A 19,563-nucleotide genomic window follows, 5' to 3' on the forward strand; every position below is an offset into this window, starting at 1 on the left:
TGGTTATTTTGTAATTGTGACTCAAAATAATGGAAATTAGTCATCTCAAAAAATAATCAGCTCGCAAAAAATCCAATTGCAGATTTAAAATCAGTACAAAAAACTCCACAATGCTGTGCAGTTTCATTAAAATTGTTTAGTAATAAAATAGCTCTAAGACCAGTCTCCCCTTTTAACTAAAGCTAAAAGTAACCGCCCCTTCTGTTCACCTACATAGGACAGCTTGTAATTAATATGGGAATACACATCAAAGTGCACCGCATAAATATGGTGGATAAGATCTTTATTCACAAGTGACTTGGTTTAAACATGAAGGCTTTGGTAAATACCCACAAATATCCTCAAAAAAAAAAAAAGGTTAAGCACTGACCATTCTAGACTGGCGTAAATCTCGTGACACAAAGGCAAAGAACACTCAGCAGGGAATCTAGTTGCAAGCTTTGCTTTTAAAGGAACAGACAACCGATTTTTGTGGAGTGTGTGTCGTCTAGCTCATATGAAGGACAGTGTTACGTGACACTACGTCACGTGTCCAAACAGCTCTAATGATTTCAATGCGTGATTCAACAACCGCCTGCAGGAATAGCAAAGGTTTCACATTAGTGTTGTTTTAGCCGGGGACAAGTGTTAAAATACCTCTTTTAATCTCGCATGCAGTTAAAAGTGCGTTGCCGCACGGACCACTGCCACGGTTGCCAGCATTCCTTTTGGCGGGACACGTATGGCTGGTAGATCTAAAAGTTCCGATTTCAAAAGTTTCAGGGCACTATCAGCAAAACCATTTCAGGTTAAGGTGTAAGTGATGCCCTTTCATTTGGGATAAAGAAAATATACTCGACGAAAATCAGTTCTCTGTCCCTTTACGCAAGATTTTGATGTATTTTTACAACTTGTACTACGTAAAAAGGGGTAACACACTTATGACGTGTCACCCAAATGTAAGCGCTGGCAAGTGATTTTTAATTTTAGGTTTTGCGCCACCAAGCTACAGCTGGGTTGTGACTCGTGCACTGCAGTGGATCGCTATGGACCAATTTCGATCACTTAGGCTTTAAAAACTGAGAGGCAGCTCACATGCTTTTATTGTCTGCACAAACCAGGAACCGATTCCATTGCTGCAACATGCTGTAAAATATGCTGCGCCTCTTGATGTACGAGCTTTGGGACCTGGGTAAAAAGCTACAGACCAAAGCATGAAGGTTTACATGGGATGTGCCTCCGACACGGATTGTAGGCGGGGCCACTTGGTACATAACTCCATTTTTGACAGCAGTGCTGACGAACGAGCAGGCATGACCTTGCCCCTTGAAGAACAGCAGTCAGCACTCTAGTACTTCGGCCTTTTGTACTCCGGTGTGCCACTGGAACAGAATATTTTGAATATAAGCAACGCGATCCAGCCTGGCAACCAACTTTTATGTCACTACGTTGTCACGAGTTCAGACATCACCTGCTTGACTCTCGCACCTCTCAAAGCTAGCTGGTCACTGCAATAAAACCCCCCCTGCTGCAAATCCCCCTGCAAAAAGCTAAGCATAACTATGTCTAATGCTCTTTAACTCTTTCGCTACAGCTGGAAAATTGACCGATTTTAAGGGGTCCAAGAAAACGTTTTCCTGCTAAAAAAATTGGTTAGGCACTAATTGCAGGAACACAAAATGCAGATTAACGGCCTTTCCACTAACAGCAGTTTTTAAAATGTTTTTATATATTATAATTGTGAAAAAAAAATCAAAATCAAAAGTTTTGTCAAGTTGTTGAAAAAATGATAAAAGAGGAGTTGTGTATATCAAACCACCGGTAGTAGAAAAAAATTAGAATATACATTTTGTAGGGAAACATTCCAAAAACACGCCCCAGAAAAAATGTCGACTTGCACGGAACAGTTTGCCAGATATAAAACAAAAAATGTTAGCACGCACGGTGCTCGTGTCATGCGGTGAAGCCCAACCTCCAATTCGAAATGTGCAATTTCGGGTGGTTCCCTGGAATAAATTTGGCGATTTGACATTACCAGAAGCACCAATTTGCCCCCACATAACGTAAAAACATCTCGTCAATGACTGACTTTGCATTTACAGCGAGCACAATATTTGGGACAAGCACACGATGCGGAAAAAAACATGCATGAAGTTGAAAACAAAACGCCGTGGTTGATGCTTGTTGACGTTCACGGTCAGTTATCTCTCAAAACATAAAGCTGAGCTTTATTATCATCTTCTTACTTGCAATTGTAGCCTCGCTTGCAAAAATAAGGTACGATACGCTAGAATCGTGCCCTGCGATCTTTGGCCGAGTAGCAGTTGCCTGATAAAAAAGATCAGCACAATGAGCCTCCTCCATTGCAGCGCCACCTAACATTTTTCAAATGAAACATTACAAAAACTTATCGGAGACTCTGTCCGAATAGACAGTTCAACTAAGCAGCAACACTAGACACCCGGAGATACCCTCGTATGAAAACGAAACTGGAAGGCGAACAGCTGGCAGTGTAAGGCTGGTTTGAAGCGCTGTCCTCGGCGGAACAGATATCTGGCGACTGGGTGTGACCTTTTGACTTGCATCTGAAGTTCTTGTCGCAGAAATCGGGTTAGGGTGGGGGGAAATCAGGAGCAGCGTGCTTTGTTCGAGGATCAGTCGCGGACGATCAAGGCGCCATGGCAGGTAGCCTTGAAGTTGGGTAACTGCGTAGTAGCGCTAAATATGAATTTCGCGATGCAGAAACGAAACCGAAACTGTTGGGAACTGTTCGCGAATGGTCCTGGGGTAAATAGAACTACCACACCACTTAGAACAACGTGCGCAAATGCAATAAAACTGCCTAAAATCATAAAGTAGCTTTGCAAACAGGGACTGCTTGACATTTTCAGCCGATTTCTGGGATTATTACTGTCAGAGTGTAAACCTGACGATTGAAAATCGTTTGCTGGTTCACCATTCATGCCCTCAAAAAACAAACGCTGGTGCAGAGTAATTACGAGTGGCACGCATTCTTCGTTGGTAGCAGTGACGCGCGGTGACCACGCCCCTTTAACACACACAGGTGATTCAAACGCATGTCAAAAATCACGTTTTCGTTGCACAAATAAAAACAAAACTGATTTTGAAAGGCCATTTTCTGATCTAACTCCAAATAGCTTTACTTGTTCGAGCAACGCCTGGAACACTATGAAAAGGCGCTCCCAAAGTATCGATCAATTTGAATGAATTTGAATAGGCGCGGTAGCAAAAGAGTTAAAGGGGCCATGCGAACAAAACCCAAGTTTGGTGCATTCATACACTTCGCTCAAATAAGCTATATAATTAGGAAAAAACGGAATGGCCATGCGACCCACTAGCTAGTTTCCCCGCAACAGAACCTATCATGTCGCATGCCCAGCTGAGCGATTGGCTGAGGCCTGCAAAAGCAAACGCAAATTAGGCAGGCCTTATAGGCTCGCCAAAGGAGCTATTTGCGCTTAAATGTAATGCATATTCATCTTACAGCAGTAAGAATGGTGGGGTAAGCAGTGAAAGTTACGAAAGTAGACGTAAAGCTAGAAGTACCGATGCGCACTGGTGTTGGTACTGGGTGCACTATGCTTCTTTTTTAGCTGTACAGCAGTCCACCACTTTGGAGTTGTCTTACACGACACTGGCATAAGCGACGCTGTCACACATGACCCTATTTGCGAGCATACCCCATGTTTTACGAAACGATTATTTTCTACCGTAACAAAAACAAGCAAGGAGCAACTGCGGTCAAAAACAAAGCAACAGCGGACAACGGTCGGCAGTTGACTATGGTAGCGCCCTCTGGGAGGAACATAAATTAATTTCTCAGCGAATACGGCATCGTTTTCTGCCAGACGAGCGCTGGGGGCACTAAAAAACATGAAACCTTTTGAATAAAACAAACTTGTATTTTGTCTGCACGGCCCCTTTAAGGAATATGAGCTCTGTAAAAACAGCTGCCACTACCCACACTCTTAAGCACTAGCACTGAACGAACCCTCCTACATAACAGTAGGAAAATGATGAGCGATACGTACAGGCCTACATAGGTGTCTCCTTCAGCCTTGCGACGAGCAATAATCTGCAAGAAACACGACACGTCAGCACTTGAGTGCTCAAAGAACCCACCTCAAGGTAAGGCAGAGCAGGCGCATACCTGGTTGATCTTCTGCAGCTCCCTGTCGAGCTTTGCCTTGTCATCTTTCTTTCCGACGGTGGCACGCCGGGTCTTGCGACCATCAGCCATCTTGACACCATACTGGAAGGCTGCCCTGAACCGAGACAGCATGCCCAACATGAGGGATGTGGCTCAAGGCACAATGCCATTGTACGACAACCATAAGTGTCACTCATTTAGCCCCGCTGTCAGAACCCCATTGCAAGTCGTGCATTGTGCCTATCATTCCAAACGCACACAGACCCTTCTGAAATAACGAGGAGCCAATACGTAAGGCTTCACTCCACAGAGTTATACGGAAGGATTATAAGGAAACCATAAATTTACTGAGGACTGAAGCCATAGGTCTGCCTGCCAATTGATTTGATTGATTGATTGATTGTGGGGTTAACGTGCCGACACAGGCAATAAGAGCCAATACGTAAGGCTTCACTGATAGAGTTATACGGAAGAAATATAAGGAAGCTTTCAATTTACTGAGGACTGGAGCTATAGGTCTGCCTGCCAATTGATTTGATTGATCGATCGATTGATTGATTGTGGGGTTTAACGCTCCGACACTACACAGGTGATAAGGTGTGCCATAGTGGAAGGCTCGGATTAATTTTGACCACCTGGGGATCCTTAATGTGCGCAGAAATCTCGAACACACGGGCATTTTTGCTTTTCGCCTCTATCTAAAAAGCGGCCACCACGGCCAAAAGTCGAACACGCGTCTTAGCCTGCCTACCAATGTTAATTTTGGTAAATGCGTGGTACCACATTCACAAAAGAATTTTGTAGTATCTCATAATGTACTACCACATGGGCAGCACATCACCCTGTTGCACACTTGCTTCGAGTATCCAGCCCTTACATCCCCATAGAAGTTTGGAATCGCAAACAACAAAGTTAGATGACACAGAGAGATGGAAATGATTCCAACAAAAGGAAAAATTGAGTGGCAGATAAAGGGTAAAAAAACAAACAAAAAGATTTTCATTTTGCGTAGTTTTCAGTCAGCCACACTGAATAACAGGTTGCACCAAAGAAATGCGCCTTCACCTGGCTTTAGCAAAATTTGCTTTCGGGCATATCATTATTTTTTTCCAACATCGCAGACAGATAAGAGGGGACAATGTGTTTCAACGCTGTGCCAACAGTAGCACAGTGTAAAGTGCAAGCACACACAGAAGGTTGGCAGTGCAGCACAAAATGCTCACTTGGGCAGGGCTTCCTTGTGGCTCATGTACTCGCTGTACTCCTCCTGGGTGTCAAAGTCCCACCGTCCTATGGGGCCCTTCTTGTTGCCCTGCACACAATGGAAGCACCGAAGTGGCTGTCAGCAAGCGACAATGGTAACAGAAGGGGAAACCACGAAAGAAAAGAAAAATTCAAGCATGCTTTTCAAGCCCCCCAAAAGCCTGACACACCCCAAGAGAGAGACAAAACTCACAAGATCCATCTTGGTGTAGTCGACTTCATCATCACTGTCTGCCACTGCATCCTCATTTTCAGGAGCGCTGCAGGGTACAGGCACAAAAGAGAGAGATAAATAAACCACAATTTCTCTCAATTCGCGAGAACCCCAAGCTCCTACACCCCCTACTGACTGCCCTCCCGTCCATTCTATTTCCAAAATATAGGTGCAGTGATTCTGCCCGCACAAAAACAAGGAACAGGAGGAGGAGGAGAGGAAGGGGGACCCTTCTTGAGCCCCCGCTCTCACCCTGGGTAGCACTCGGCATAGCTCTCGGGCAGGTCCCGCTCCAGCTTGCTCGTCAGCTTGGCCTTGAGCCGGCCACTGTCGTCGCGCAGCTGGGTGGCCGTCGGCCCGTCGGAGGCGTTGGACCAGCGCGTGTCGTGGCTCCGGTGGTGGCCCCCGCTGGCACTGCCGCGCGTGGCGGCGGCCGCCGCCCGCTCGTCCTCCAGGCTGGGCTTCTCAAAGTAGGAGGAGCGCTTGCGCTCCCCTCGCTCGTGCTCCCCCGCACCGTCCCGCCGGCTGCTGCTGCCGTGCTTGCTGCTGCTGTTCCGCTCGGCATTCACCTCGGGCACGTACTCACCCGCGTCCTCAAAGATGCTGCACAGGGGGAAAAAGGGGCGTGTGGTCTTGCACAATCGCAGGAAAATTTTAAAAATATGGCAAAAAAAGCCCAGATGCCAACCAAACAGAACTTCTGGAACTTTAAAATCTCAAACAAATAAAAGGTATTTTGGCTTGTGAACAAGGCTTCCATAGCGAAGCCTTGTTAAAAATTTTAGACTTTTACAGTAAAGGCCGCTTATATCGAACACGGATATGTCGAATTATTGCCTATATCAAACCCTTGTATAATTCTGGTAAAAATTACATGCTTTTAAAATCTTTTATATCGAACGCGATTTTGCTCACAATGGATATATCGAACTCTCCTGCGCAGGATATTTCGCTCTCCTTAGGCATGCGGCAGGCTTTCCCGCAATACATCAGCGCGCAGCGGTGGCGCGGGTGTTGCTTGAGAGTCCCGCGCGAGCTCGGGCGCGTCCAAACCGGCCGTGGCAGAGTGAACCAGCTCCACGCATGCATGGCGTTGGAGCCGAAAGCGCCACATTGGGCGCTGCGGGCTGCGGTGTCACCGAACTTCAAGTCCGCGCCCCTCGCTGCCCCCACTTGCTCGGTTCACTGGGTTCACCGTTATTCGCGTGTATCCATGCTTGTCTCCGCTCTGTCGAAGATGCCGAGGACTCCATACCGCTTCCGAGCACGAGCGAAGCCGTCGCTGCTGTGGCCCTGCTACAGCGATACTGCAGTGCCATTGAGGGCAGCGGTCTTGTGCTTGCCAACTGTTTATGTACCATGGAGCAAGCAGTCACCAGCAACGCGTTGTGCTCCAAGAAGCAGGCTACATTCCCGCAGTTTTTCCGCCCCAATAAATTAATGTTTTCTTTCCGAGAAAGTGACGTATCAATAGTGAACTGCAGGGTGATAAGAGCTCAGCACTAGCTCGTGACTCCGTCGGCAAGATTGCTCTCATATAAGTTTTTTTTTTGCTTCACTTTCTATATCGAATTTTTGCTATATCGAACTATTTTACAATCCTCGCGTTGTTCGATATAAGCGGGCTTTACTGTAAAAGCTTTGTTTGGTCAGTGTTCTTTTGTTTTTTTTTTTTCACCGTAATGATTCATCCTGATGAGACAGGCTTTTACCGAACCCTCTATTTGAAAAAAATTTAAAGTCTCCCACAAACACATAAGACTTGAAGGTAGCGAAGCTGTACGCGACCTTCATGACCATCATGATGGCTTAGGTCCACAATTACACCCGATTTGCTTCTTCTTCGCCGCCGCAATGACTTTTAATCCATCACTGCTGCCACAAGTGTGCGCTTCCTTCACTTTCTAGGAAGTGATAATGATTGGACATCCCCTTAGAGGGGTGTACGCTATGACGTGTCTTTCTCATTCCAAGCGTGTTGCCACGGTTATGGCGAACGCTGGAGTTTTTTCGGGGGAAAGGGCAATTTTGATCGATTTCTCTAAGCGGGTATGCTTCGCTTGACAAACATGCGCCAGGAACGGTGGGCGGTTGTCGCGAGGCACGCCCACCCGAGCACTCGGAATTTTCTTGGTATTTTTAACTGCAGACGGGAAAAATTATGATTTGCTAAACAGCTGTGTGGTAAAAAGAACTGTGAGCCTTAACACACCCAGGGACTACATTTGGGTTTTCAGGCCCCCTGTAATGGAGGGCGAGGCATTAGTAATTTAGTCTGCTTGCCACTCGTCACTATGCCATGAAATAACCTACAAATGGGCATTCTTCTATTTCGCCTCAATCAGCAATACCGTAGATCCTTCGTGGCTGGGAGTTGACTGAAATAATAAAATGTGGCAACAAACACAAAACACGTTGCTCATGCGTAGTTCTCCCATGCTGTCATGAAAAGCATTGTTCACAATAGGCTTTTCTTTTTTGCCTATGCATGCCCTTCTTTTTGTACTTTAATAAAACAAAGCATTACTTGTCTTGGTAGGTTCAAAATCTGGCACCCTGCATTTTACACAGGAAGTGGCACACTCAATGGCTGACAATGCAAAAAGTACAAAGGAAAGTGATTGAGGTGAAAAGAAAATTGGGTAAATTTGGGTTTGCACATGAATCAAACGACCATTGAAACGTGCATTGAAATCTCCGATCACACAGCACAGCGTGTTTAGCACAGCGTGTTAAACAGATGGCGTGTGAGTGATGCAAACGCAGCCCGATGTTATGCTTTCAGTTCTAACATCATCAACCGGCACCCGAAGCTTGACAGAGAGAGAGAGAGATTGCTTGGCACGTTGCCAGGTTCAGCATCACAGCCACATAACATTCAGCCAAGATGCAGGCCTAACAAGTGTAACTGGCCACAGCTCTCAGTCATGGTGACAGGGGAGGAGAAAAGGATGTAAGGGAAAATGGGTGACAATGATGATAGGAGATGTCCAGCAATCAGACACTACTGCTTTTGCATTCAGTACATTATAAGCAATTATCAGGTGCCCTTGTATGCGCCATACAAACGGGGCATTCTTCGATAGAACTTTGGCTGTCAGTCTAGTACTGATGCCACAGAATATAGTAACTCTGCCATCTTCCTACTTACTGACTCCAACTGACTACTGACCATTCTACCAGACATTTTACAGATTAGCAATATTTCTCTCAAGCTCCCTCTCATAACTTCAATAAACAGGGCTAACTTTTGCTTTCACATTTTCGCTTTCAGTACATGCAGTCTGTCTATCTGATACGCACAGGCCACTTTATAGGCCCACGGTGGCCCACGGTGGTACATGCAATACGTGGTAGCGACGCAGAAAAAAAAAAATGCATACAAAAGATACTATAGAACAAGTGATGGTGTCGATGTCACAAATTCCTTTCTTGGGTTGTAAAAATAATTAAGAATGAACACTTGTAAGGGTTTAGTTGTGCTGGCAGAAAAAAAAAGTAATGCCTGAAAGTGCATGGCACAGCTAAGATCACCTTAACTGTCGTGCAGTTTACTTTACTGGGGAATGAAATGCATACAGACTTTCTTTCTTTAAGACCATGGTTTTTTTTACGAACAAATCTTTAAAATTATTGAAAATTTATGTAGTCTTTCTTATTTCCCTCCCTGAAAAGACTAATTATTGCATCGAAAAAACAAATTGAGGCCACTAAGTAAGATTACTCACATTTGTATTCTGAAATGGAGTGGGCAAAGGAAATTGTGTAACTTTTGACTTCAAGAGTGTCAGTGAATATGATCATAAGGTTTTACTCCACGGATATCCTTATGCTGCACGCACAAGACAAACAAGAATGAATATATGTCATGAAAAATGATAAGCAATGAAAATAAGCAAAAAAAATGCTAGGTAAGAGCTACAAAAGTTGCAGAATTTCATATAAGAACTGCATGCAATTTCACATAAAAACCAACACTGCATTATTAGGCAGTGTAGGTTTAGTTTTGTTTTAGCAAAATAAAATTGTTTTAATGAAGCGCCAACTCTCTGTGTGTCCTAATTTATAAAGACTTTGTCCCAATATAAGCAGACACAAAAATATTTCAGTGAACAATTATACACCCCCATATCAGGACCAATTACAGTGCAAAATTAACAAAACTGTCCTTAGCCTAAAAGCTAAAGTTTTGAAACCAAGCCATCTGACTCTTTTCAAGGCACACGAGGTGTTATCCACCAGCGCTTTCACACTTGGCCTCCTCATGGTGTGGTCACTTGCCATTGGCTCCACAGCACAACACAGTCTGCAAGCATGTGAGGTTCCCGGAGGAGTTGGGGGCGTTTCTGGTTGTACGTTGTACTACACGCCAAGTCCTGGGTTATGTAAAGGTTCCTATCGAGATTAGCTGCAGTCTTGAGAGTTTATTGCCCGGTATAAACTCCCGATACCATCAGTAACACCTCATCAGCCGAGTGGACACAAATCCGTTGAATACATTAATTGTTTGCTCCAAAACCTTCCTGCCTTCACACGTTAAGACCACGTTTACCTAATTTTGCAAAATTCAGGCAAAGCAGGTTCCAGCAAATCTGCCAGACATAGGGCTCATCCCCATGCCTTTGAAAATGAACGCACAGTGCAGGGCTGGCTGGCTGGGGACGGGTGAGAAAGGACGGGGGCCCTTACGCATCGTCTGCGGCCGCCTTGGTGGGGCCCGCCTGCTTGTCGGCGCCCTTGCCCTTCTTCCTGCCCCTGCGGTTGTGCAGGCCCTGCCGCAGGTACGACAGGATCTGGGTCAGCTTGTTGATCACGATGTCGTTGGTCGTCAGCGTGGTGGAGCTCTGCAAGGGCAACGTCCAAGGAGCCACGTGGGCACGCAATTAACGGCAAGCAGGGAACGAAGCGAGGCACGCTCTCTACATAACATGGTCTACTAAAACTCCCGCCATTTTCCTCCTCCTTCCTGCAACTGCACTCAAATTTCAGCTCGACCAAATTTATTTTTAATGTGTAGCAAGTACCCCCAAATCAGCTGGGACACGAGTGGTAGCCCCGTGAAACGCCTCCTTAATCAGTCAGACGCGTTTAAAAAGGCTCCGCCGCAGACCACGCTGCACCTGCTGGCGAATCGTGTAAACAGCCATGATGTGCCTGTGACACTCCGGCCGTCCGGGGCTTCTTCCTCTGGCCAGCCATGCAGCTGGAGAACCGGTCGAGCTCTGAAGCAAACGCTTCACCCATTTGCTGCCCCGTGCGTGCGTACAGCTTGCGCACAGGCTTGCTCCCAAACTGCTGACCGTCCGGCCGCTCGCTGGCCGGCTGCAACGTCATTTTAATGGCCGCGCTCTCCTCGATTTCGGTTTCAATGTCATCGATATTTGCTGACCGCTTGCGGCGTCCACACACGTATTTTAGCTGTTGTATTTTGCATCTTGCTTACTTTTTCAGCAGACTATACGGAGATAGTGTTTTCAAGAGGTCAAAATTTTGAGTGCAGTTGGCCCTAAAGCACCCTTCCCATATGCAGTGCCACCATTTACTCAAGCCACTTTGCAGCAGCTTTCAAAGTGGCAACTAAGGCTGTTTTCTTATAAAACTTATTTGGAGCAGGCAGGCTTGTGCCCACATGAAAGAGAATGAATGCTTTTAATGATAATGTGAGTGTTATTCTTTGCCGTCAAGCACATGCCACATTCGTGTATCCCACAGATACCTTAAAACTAGCAAAAAAAGCAATGGCGATGTGACTTACTAGCTCATTTCCTACACTAGAACCTATGACGTAATCTGCCCAGCTGTGCGATTGGCTGAGGCAAAAAAATGCCGACACAAGTTAGGCAAAGTTTATAAGCTTGCAGAACGTACTATTTCCACTTAAATGTAATGCATTTTCATTTTACAGCAGGAAGAATTGTGGGTGAAACAGTGGAAGTTTCGAAATTGCGCGTACACATTGAAGTACCAGTGCGCACTGCTGTCAGTACTGCGTGCACTATGCTTGTCATAGCTGCACGACAGTGCGGTGCTTTGGGGTTGTCTCGGATGACACTGGGCGATTGGCGTAATGGCCACTGTCTTACATGACCCTTTTTGTCGATCATACCCCATGCTTCACGAAACGGTTACTACCTACTGTAACAAAAACACGCCAGGTGCAAATACGGTCAAAAACGAAGCAAAGGCGAATAACGGCGCGGAGTAATAAGGTGGCACCATCTAGAAAGACTGATGGTAAATAAGGCTCCGCAATCCGCTGCAGACTGAATTGCACACTTGAAGTTCGCTTGAGGACTCATACATGTGATGTCATGGCAGACATCAGAAAACACGATTTGATAAAAGAATCAAAATTTTAACCTAAAGTGATCAATTTCTCAGTGAATAAAGTATCACTAGCTGCCGGAAAAGCACTGGGGCACTATAAGACACCAAATATTTCGAATAAAACCAACTAGTATTTTGTCCGCATGGCCCCTTTAAGGGGGACATCTCACTACCCTTCTGAGGCGAGGACAGCGTTTTAGGGAGGTTCTGTTTGCAAAGAGAGGGGAAGTGCAAAAAAACGGACGATATGCAAGATGAAGAAAAAGAACACTCACTAGAGCTGCCTTACAATTGACTTTTGTTGAAAAATAAAAATTAGTTGCAAGTCAGCACTTGTGGTAGTCCTCTTCACCCTGCGCATTGTCCATTTTTTACACTGTTCCCCTCTCTTTGCAACCATGAACCAACTCGTTGAAGCCTCAACCTTGGCCATGAAGACGAAATGCAAGTTAGGTTCATTCCAAAGATCGCCTTGTGAGAATAACACTAGCACCACTTTTAACGTAAACTTTCCTCAAATAGGCTACAAAAGGAGGAAAGCAGTGAATAGGCATGCAACCCACCAGCTACTTTCCCGCAATAAACTTGTAACGTAATGTATGGGCAGCTCACTGCAATTAGCTGAGGGCGGAAAAATCTAACCAAAACTAAACAGGGACGATAAGCCCGCAGAACAAGCTGCTTGCACTTGAATTTAGTGCATATTCTTTTTATAGCAGTAAGAATGGTGGGGTAAACAATGAAAGTTACAAACGAACACGTAAGCATAGGAAGCAGTTAAGTGGGGGCACTATGCTGGCCAACACTGCCGAAACACAGCTGTCGGGCATGGCACTTATGTGGCCCTGTTTGTTGAGCCATACCTGATGTTTCCTCATACGATTACTATCGACCGTAAGCTGAGAGCGAACAATGGTTTATGAGCGGTATTGCTGCGCCACCTAGGAACACAAACAATAAACATGGTAACGAAAGGGGACCTCTGTGAGACAACGGCCGCCCAAGTCAACATACCGTAATTACCCGATTCTAACGCGCCCCCGATTCTAACGCACACGCGATTTTCCCACCAAAAACGCCGAAAAAACTTCCACCTCCGATTGTAACGCGCATGGAACTTTGTGAGCAAGAAAAACGAATGCGATAGAAACGGGCGATTTATTTCTCGAAGTAATCTCACTCATCTCACTCCTCGTCGCTCAACGCTGACCACAACATCTCGTCCTTGGTGGCGTCAAGCGCGTTCGCGATGCCACACTTCATAACGGACGTTCAACCATGGTCGATGGGATCGTAACCCACGCCTCGCACGCACATCCTGGGAGCTTCTCCAGAGGCGCACACTTCAGCCGACCGGTCGTTTTGAACGCGTGAGAGCCGCTGCTGCCACTGCTGTTATCAAGCGCGCAAGTGGAACGATTTGACGGTTTGTGTGAACGCCGATAGAAAAGCCTAGGCGCCTATGTTTCCTGCGCCTGAAAAATCGTTGCCAAAAGCTTGGGCGCCATCTTGAGATGGCAATGGCGATAGGCGGGACGAAATTTCTGTTTTTTCGGCAGTTTCGGCTTCGTATCCGATTCTAACGCGCATGCAATTTTTCGACCTATTTTTTCGGAAAAAAAGTGCGCGTTAGAATTGGGTAATTACGGTACTACATTTTGTGTTCTGCACAGGCCCTGTATACGTCATTGCCAACGTCATGAAACATATGATTCAGCGAGAGAATTGAAATTTTGGCTTAAATAGTTTACTTTCTCAGTGAATAAAGCTTTGTTTGCTGACGGACAAGCGCTGAGAGTTCTAATAAACACCAAACTTGTATTTTCTCTTCACAGCCGCTTGAACGGAGGCAGGAGGGTTGCGACACTGCCCTTTTGCACCCGTGGCCTCTGCAGCTTCTAGGGTGAACACCACCAAGACAGTAAATGTGGATGCAGTATCACATTATGTGGCAGCAAACAGACACAAAACAGTGTGGGCTGGCTCAAATGGTACCGCACCTTGAATACAAAACACACCGGAAACTCTCAACGGGCCCCAACTTGTGCTGGTATCAACGGAGACCATTTCGTTTGGCCTCAAGCCAGTGAGCTACCAACAGAACAGCAATGGGCGAGACTTGCCTCAAAATTTGGGCAGTCCTTCTTGCTGCGGATGAGGGTGGTGGGGATGTCACTCTCGGCATACTCGTCATCCAGCTCAATGATGTAGGCCATACGGTTGGGTAGGAACAAATCGTTGCGTTCCACTGCTCGGGGACGGAACACCTGACGGTAGATGTTGCGGCCTGTGGGGGGAACACAGGGAACGTGGCTGACAGCCTTAGTGGGAGGAATGAAGCAGCTCAGCAATGTTACGGCAGTTAAACTACTAAGCGGGACCAAACAGTGCGGCAAAGAGGTTACCAGGAACGAGCGAGAAGTCTCGATGAGCTTTTGGACCTGGCATGATTTTTTGGACATGGCTTCCTCCAACAGTGCCAGTAACAATGAGCTGATGCAAAACAAGCCTTTAAACAGGTCATGAAAGGCAGCTGCACCATCAGTGTCCCCCCAATATGTTTTTACACACAAAATTGACAACTATTTCGTGACAATGCATAGCCTTTCCTTCCTATTGCCTATTTTCAGCAGGCTTGAGCCCTTACATTTAAAAGTATTGGTTGAATGAAGTTATTTTGCAGTGCTCTAAAGCACAATCTTCATAATCACCTGCAGCACCTTTCAGCTGTCAAGGCAACTAAAAGTTGGAAGGATGACATTACCTGGTGGGAGAACTCAACTGGGTTAAATATGTTTTGATTTTCCTGTGCAACTCACCCGCTGGATTCATTTCTGCAATAAAATGAGCCACGCCCTCACCCATAACGGTCTTGAACTGGATTTCTTCTTCCTGGGGCTCGTCTTTGCTGCAAGAGAAGAGGAACAACATCCGTTGTGCGGCTGTCAAAAATATATAAAAAAGGGAGGAGAAAGCTAGGTTAATACAACTGCCACTCACTTATGCCGTGTCAGGGTTTCCTCCAGCTCCTCATCCTCTTTTTCTTTGGTGGAGATTTCACTCCGCACCTGAAAATGACAATTGTGGTGCAACCCATCATGGGCATGAGCAAAAAAACATATTCTGTGTAATGCTTCCAGCATAGCAAACCCACACTGATCCAAGGCCAGCCAGCTTTTTTTCACAAACAAATTCGCTCTGCTGAAATACGCTTAACTTACCTTTTGCAGGAGGGCGTAATCGAGACCTTTCACCAAGTGAGTGTGCTCCATGTCACCACCCAAGAACTTGGATTCCTGGATCATCTGACGACGACGCTCGGCAGCGTCCATGCCCCTGTTCACAATGAAAACAATGAAAAGTTGTAACTACGACCCTCGCGTAAATGTCTCCTAATACAGCGACAGGAATTCTGGAGCAGGGAACGTACGATTTGGCGTCTGGTGCGACCGCTCGGTAGCCTGCGGTTGATGAAATGGGATCCTCATTCTGGTAGTCCGGGTTGACTCCCTCTCTTCTTTCACGAGCCTGTAAGTTTGTCACATAGGAATTTGTTTAGATCCCTAAACCTGCTCAATCACATGAGTAGGTTAGCTGCAACCCAACTCATGCTATCTAACCAATGCCAGCAATGTCGTGCCAAATGATCAAAAATGGTCGGTGTGCTGGCACATTACTTTGAGGTTGTGGCCTAGACAAGTCTGCACGGCATCACCACAAATGAGCAGCAGAGACTCAAGATGAGGACCAGTGGAAGAAACACAACACACGAAGCCTGTGCTGTGTTTTAACAGCGAAGCTGCTTAGCAAATTGTAAATTTTCGTGTCCGCAGTTACAAAAAAAACACGAAGAAATTGCCGAGCGCATGCGCGTGAGCACGGGCCTCGTGGTGGCCGCCTGGCAGTTAACAAAACCAAGAAAATGCCAAGCGCTCGTGTGCGTGCCTTGCGACAACCACCCAGCACCTCTGGCGTACGTTTGTCAAGCCAAGCATACCCACTTAAAGATACCGGCCAAGATTGGCCAATAAAAAAACTCCATTGTTCGCCACAATCGTGGAAACACTTGCTCGGAACGAGAAAGACATGCCATAGCCTACAACCCTCCAAGGTGATGTCTAATAATTATCACTTTAAAAAGAAAGAAAATGAACGCTCACACTTGCAGCAACAATGATGGAGTGAAAGTTGTTGCGGCAGCGAAGAAGGAAATCGGCTGCAATAAACCTTCGTGATGGTTATGAAGGTTGCGTACAGCTTTGCTATTTTCAAGCCATACGCGTTAGTATGAGCGTCCCTCATTTTTTAAAAGTTAGTCCCTGCTTTAAGTCTGCACGGTTGCCTTGCAATAATGTTACTTTGCCTGCCAACTGTTAAAAGATGTGGCACGTGTCCTGGCATCTGATATTTCTGGCAAAGACTTCTGCTGTTTGCATTGCTGCGCCCTGTCTCCCCCAACTTTATCTAGCCAAAACAATAGTGGTGAACACAGTTAGCCTCTCACCCTGTCTCTGTACTTTTCAGCAAGCTCTGCCAACTTGTCCTCTTCCTGCTTCTTGAGCGAAGCATAAAACCTGAAAGGCAAGCAGTGTCAGTCAGGGCCACAATGCGATCCCAGGAGTAAATGTGTGAACACCCATCATCCTAATACTCACATTTTTTTCTTGCGCCTCTGGTCTCCCTTGTCATCATCTTCAGGGGCCGGTTTTCTGAAAAAGCCGGGTCATTCGCTACAATAGGCATTCCCCATTCAGTACAAACAATGCAATGGGCCTTGTCCCTTATTGAATCTGGGACCTGTCTCACGTAACCTGTAATGCAATCCGGTATTTTCTACACGCGTGCGTCCGTAATTATGTGGCGTGTCACCTAATAAAACCAAGCAGCTAAGAATTACACTTTTTTTTTTTTCGAAGTGGGAGGCTGCACTGAGATCTCTTGAATGTAGCTGCACTGGCAGGTCAGGTTCCAGCAGTGTGGTAGGTGCGCTAGTTTGCTAACCACGTAAAACCGGTTAACGACTTTCCAAGCATTCGCCGGCGAAGTTGGAAGTACTAAGCTAGTTTTACACAGTCACGGCAGCTGCATTCAACAGGCGTACGCAAAGGAGGTCACGCTCTTGTCCACATGTAATTGTTGTATGGTCAACCTCCAATGTCGATTGGCATCCGCAGCAACATTGCGGGCAATGCGCGTGAACGGGCAGCGCGAGAGAATTTCTAGGACAGTTCGCTCTTGTAATAAACTGGTGACGCGGAGCTCCCGGGTCTGCCTCTTGCTTACGGCGTGCACCTGCGACCGTCCTTAAAACAGTAATATTCAACGTGCAATGCTCGCACAAGTTACGCTTAACAAACGAAACAGCTCTTTCACATACAGCTTAGACGCGCTCACTCGTCGGCGCCTCAAGGCGAACAGCTGATGCCTCACCTGTATGTTTCCTCCTTAGCAGGTGTCGGCGTAGCCTGGGGTGTTGCTCGGGGTGTCATTATAAGTTTCCGGAAGTCATCGTTGGTCATCGGGTGATGGCTGGGAGAAAAAGCCAAAGCAAATGTTCAACACTGGCTTCCAAAGGAGGAGACTAAAATACTGCCTCGATAAATCAAAGATGAGCTTATTACCCCTCGGTTGAAGGAACATTTAGCCCCGGAGGTGCAATCGGGTTGGAGTATGAATCGCCACCTGAAGTAAGGAAATCAAGAACGACATTAGCCATACGCAAGCAGTATTTGGGTTAGGTGAACAAGACATTTTGTTAAGCTTGTGGTTTGTTTCAGGGAGTCCCACGGGCTCCAAAAGAAGAGCGCCGCGGTGACTAGCGACAACGTCGCTACTTCGCCGAAATGTCCAGTCGTTCCCAATCGCTTAAAAGGCATCCAGTAACGCCGAAGAACATACCTTCTCGTTCAGGCATTTTGATGCTTGAATCGCCGGAGCCCGGCAACAACTTTTCTGAAAGAAAAAATAGAACGCGACAGCAACAAATCGCTTAAAGCAACGAAAACACCGAAGACAACACAAACTGCGCCTGCTTCGACGACGCTGCGACTAGTGACGCGCTATGGATACCTTCGGCTCTTGAAGCACTCTGATGAAGCCAAAAATATTCAGTTTCAGTTTCGAGCTCTGCGTGCGCAAATGATAAGAACCAAAGCGCGTATGTGAATTCGTGGTCCGTTACAAAAATGCAGTTTCTTGTGTTTTCAAAAGGCAGTTCTATTGCTTCCCCCTTAATTTATTATAATATTCAACTATGATAACTTCGATGTTTTGTTGGTTTTTTTTTTACTTTGCAAATGCAAGTATCCAGGTTCATACGAATTCCATACATTTTTATTCGATTTACAGCTATATTTGCATTCACTGCGGTTTTAATTTACAGTTACCTCTTCTTGGATATTTATGCTATGTATATGGCCCATATGGCCCTTGGGTTTCGCTTCCTTTTTTTAATACGAAGCCCTTTAGGGGCCCGGCTTGTCGTCATGGTTCGTCCGGTATCACGTTATATACCGTGATCCAGGATCCCCCAGGATTTGAGCTTCTATAGCATTTAATTTCTTGTGTGGAGTGGAAAAAGTATAAAAAGAAAAAGAAAAAACCACTTCTCTTCTGCCCGCGGAGCAAGATATACTCCGTGCTTCTGCCTAATGAACGAGAGTCATTTTCAGGGGCTGCTGCGCCCACTTTTGACTACTTTCGGTATCAACGCCAGGCTGATACCGAAACTAGTCGAGAGGGCGCCACGTACAGCCCCTTGGCGAATCACTGCTCCGCACTTGACAGCTTTCACGTTGGATGGAACTGCTTTGTTTTTTCTTTGGTTTTTTTTTTGTTTTTGTTTTCCGTGTACTGGGATGAACTATTTTTATGCTTCCTAGTCGATCTACATTGGAATCTCCCGGAACTGCCTCGGACGTGTTGGAGTCCGCTTACAGAGCCGCACAGTGATGCATTTTGAAGGCCTCTTTTATTTGCCGGGCACTCACCCACTTGGATGTACCATTGGATGTATCCTACTTTTTCCCCAACTCCCATTACCTAATCCCTCGTCCCTAGACACCAAAATTCGCTAAAGCGTAACATGGCGTCATTGTATCCCTTGTACATAAAATAAATGCGTGTTACCACCACCACCGACCGAGGACGCGAAAAATAAAAGAATAGAGAATTTCGTATAGGGCAGTTTGGCACTGATAACAGAGTCGATTTGCTCGTCGTTTCTTGTTGGGAGTCGCTTAGGACCGGTCCCTGCTAGTTTCAGTCTCCCTTCAGTTAAGTTGTGGGCGAGGGGTAATAAATTGGCGAGTAGCTCGAGAACGTTAATAAATTTTCGGAATCCTCAAAAACTAGACGGTCGCATCCAAAAAATTGAAGGAAGTTCACACTAACTCGTGAGGCTTGAATGCAGTGAAGCGGCAAAGACCTTCACTCCATCATTGTTGCTAAATATGTGAGCTTCCTTCGTTTTTCTTTTTTTTGGAAGTGATGATCATTGGGCCTCGCCGTGACGTGTATTTCTCGTTCCGAGCAAGTGTTACCACGATTACGGCAAACGCTGGAGTTTTTTTGGCCAATGTTGACCAAATCCCCTAAGTGGGTACGCTTC

The 19,563-nt window shown here is 46.1% G+C and overlaps 1 protein-coding gene across 1 annotated transcript; it reads right to left on the reverse strand.

Moving 5' to 3' along the window:
* Nucleotides 1–1,064: 1,064 nt before the first annotated feature.
* On the reverse strand, nt 1,065–18,024 carry Beag (IC cytokine homolog beag). The gene is made up of 17 exons (XM_077702739.1): nt 17,853–18,024; nt 17,576–17,636; nt 17,385–17,483; nt 16,610–16,663; nt 16,459–16,528; nt 15,385–15,482; nt 15,176–15,290; nt 14,955–15,022; nt 14,816–14,862; nt 14,078–14,241; nt 10,317–10,471; nt 5,880–6,230; nt 5,607–5,673; nt 5,374–5,462; nt 4,151–4,265; nt 4,032–4,075; nt 1,065–1,361 (listed from the first exon to the last, which is right to left on the reverse strand). Exons 1-17 carry the CDS (start codon nt 17,866–17,868, stop codon nt 1,328–1,330), a joined length of 1,647 nt encoding a protein of 548 aa, XP_077558865.1. The 5' UTR covers nt 17,869–18,024; the 3' UTR covers nt 1,065–1,327.
* Nucleotides 18,025–19,563: the final 1,539 nt, after the last annotated feature.

This window comes from Haemaphysalis longicornis, unplaced genomic scaffold, assembly GCF_048455015.1.
Source record: "Haemaphysalis longicornis isolate Haplotype H1 unplaced genomic scaffold, Haemaphysalis longicornis Haplotype H1 scaffold_3, whole genome shotgun sequence".
In the NCBI taxonomy this organism is placed as follows: Eukaryota; Metazoa; Arthropoda; class Arachnida; order Ixodida; family Ixodidae; genus Haemaphysalis; species Haemaphysalis longicornis.

Coding starts and splice junctions, on each gene's coding strand:
- Beag (XM_077702739.1), bottom strand. Junction 5,463..5,606: donor ACTACACCAAGATGGATCTT/GTGAGTTTTGTC, acceptor CATTGTGTGCAG/GGCAACAAGAAGGGCCCCAT. Junction 4,266..5,373: donor CACAAGGAAGCCCTGCCCAA/GTGAGCATTTTG, acceptor GTCTCGGTTCAG/GGCAGCCTTCCAGTATGGTG.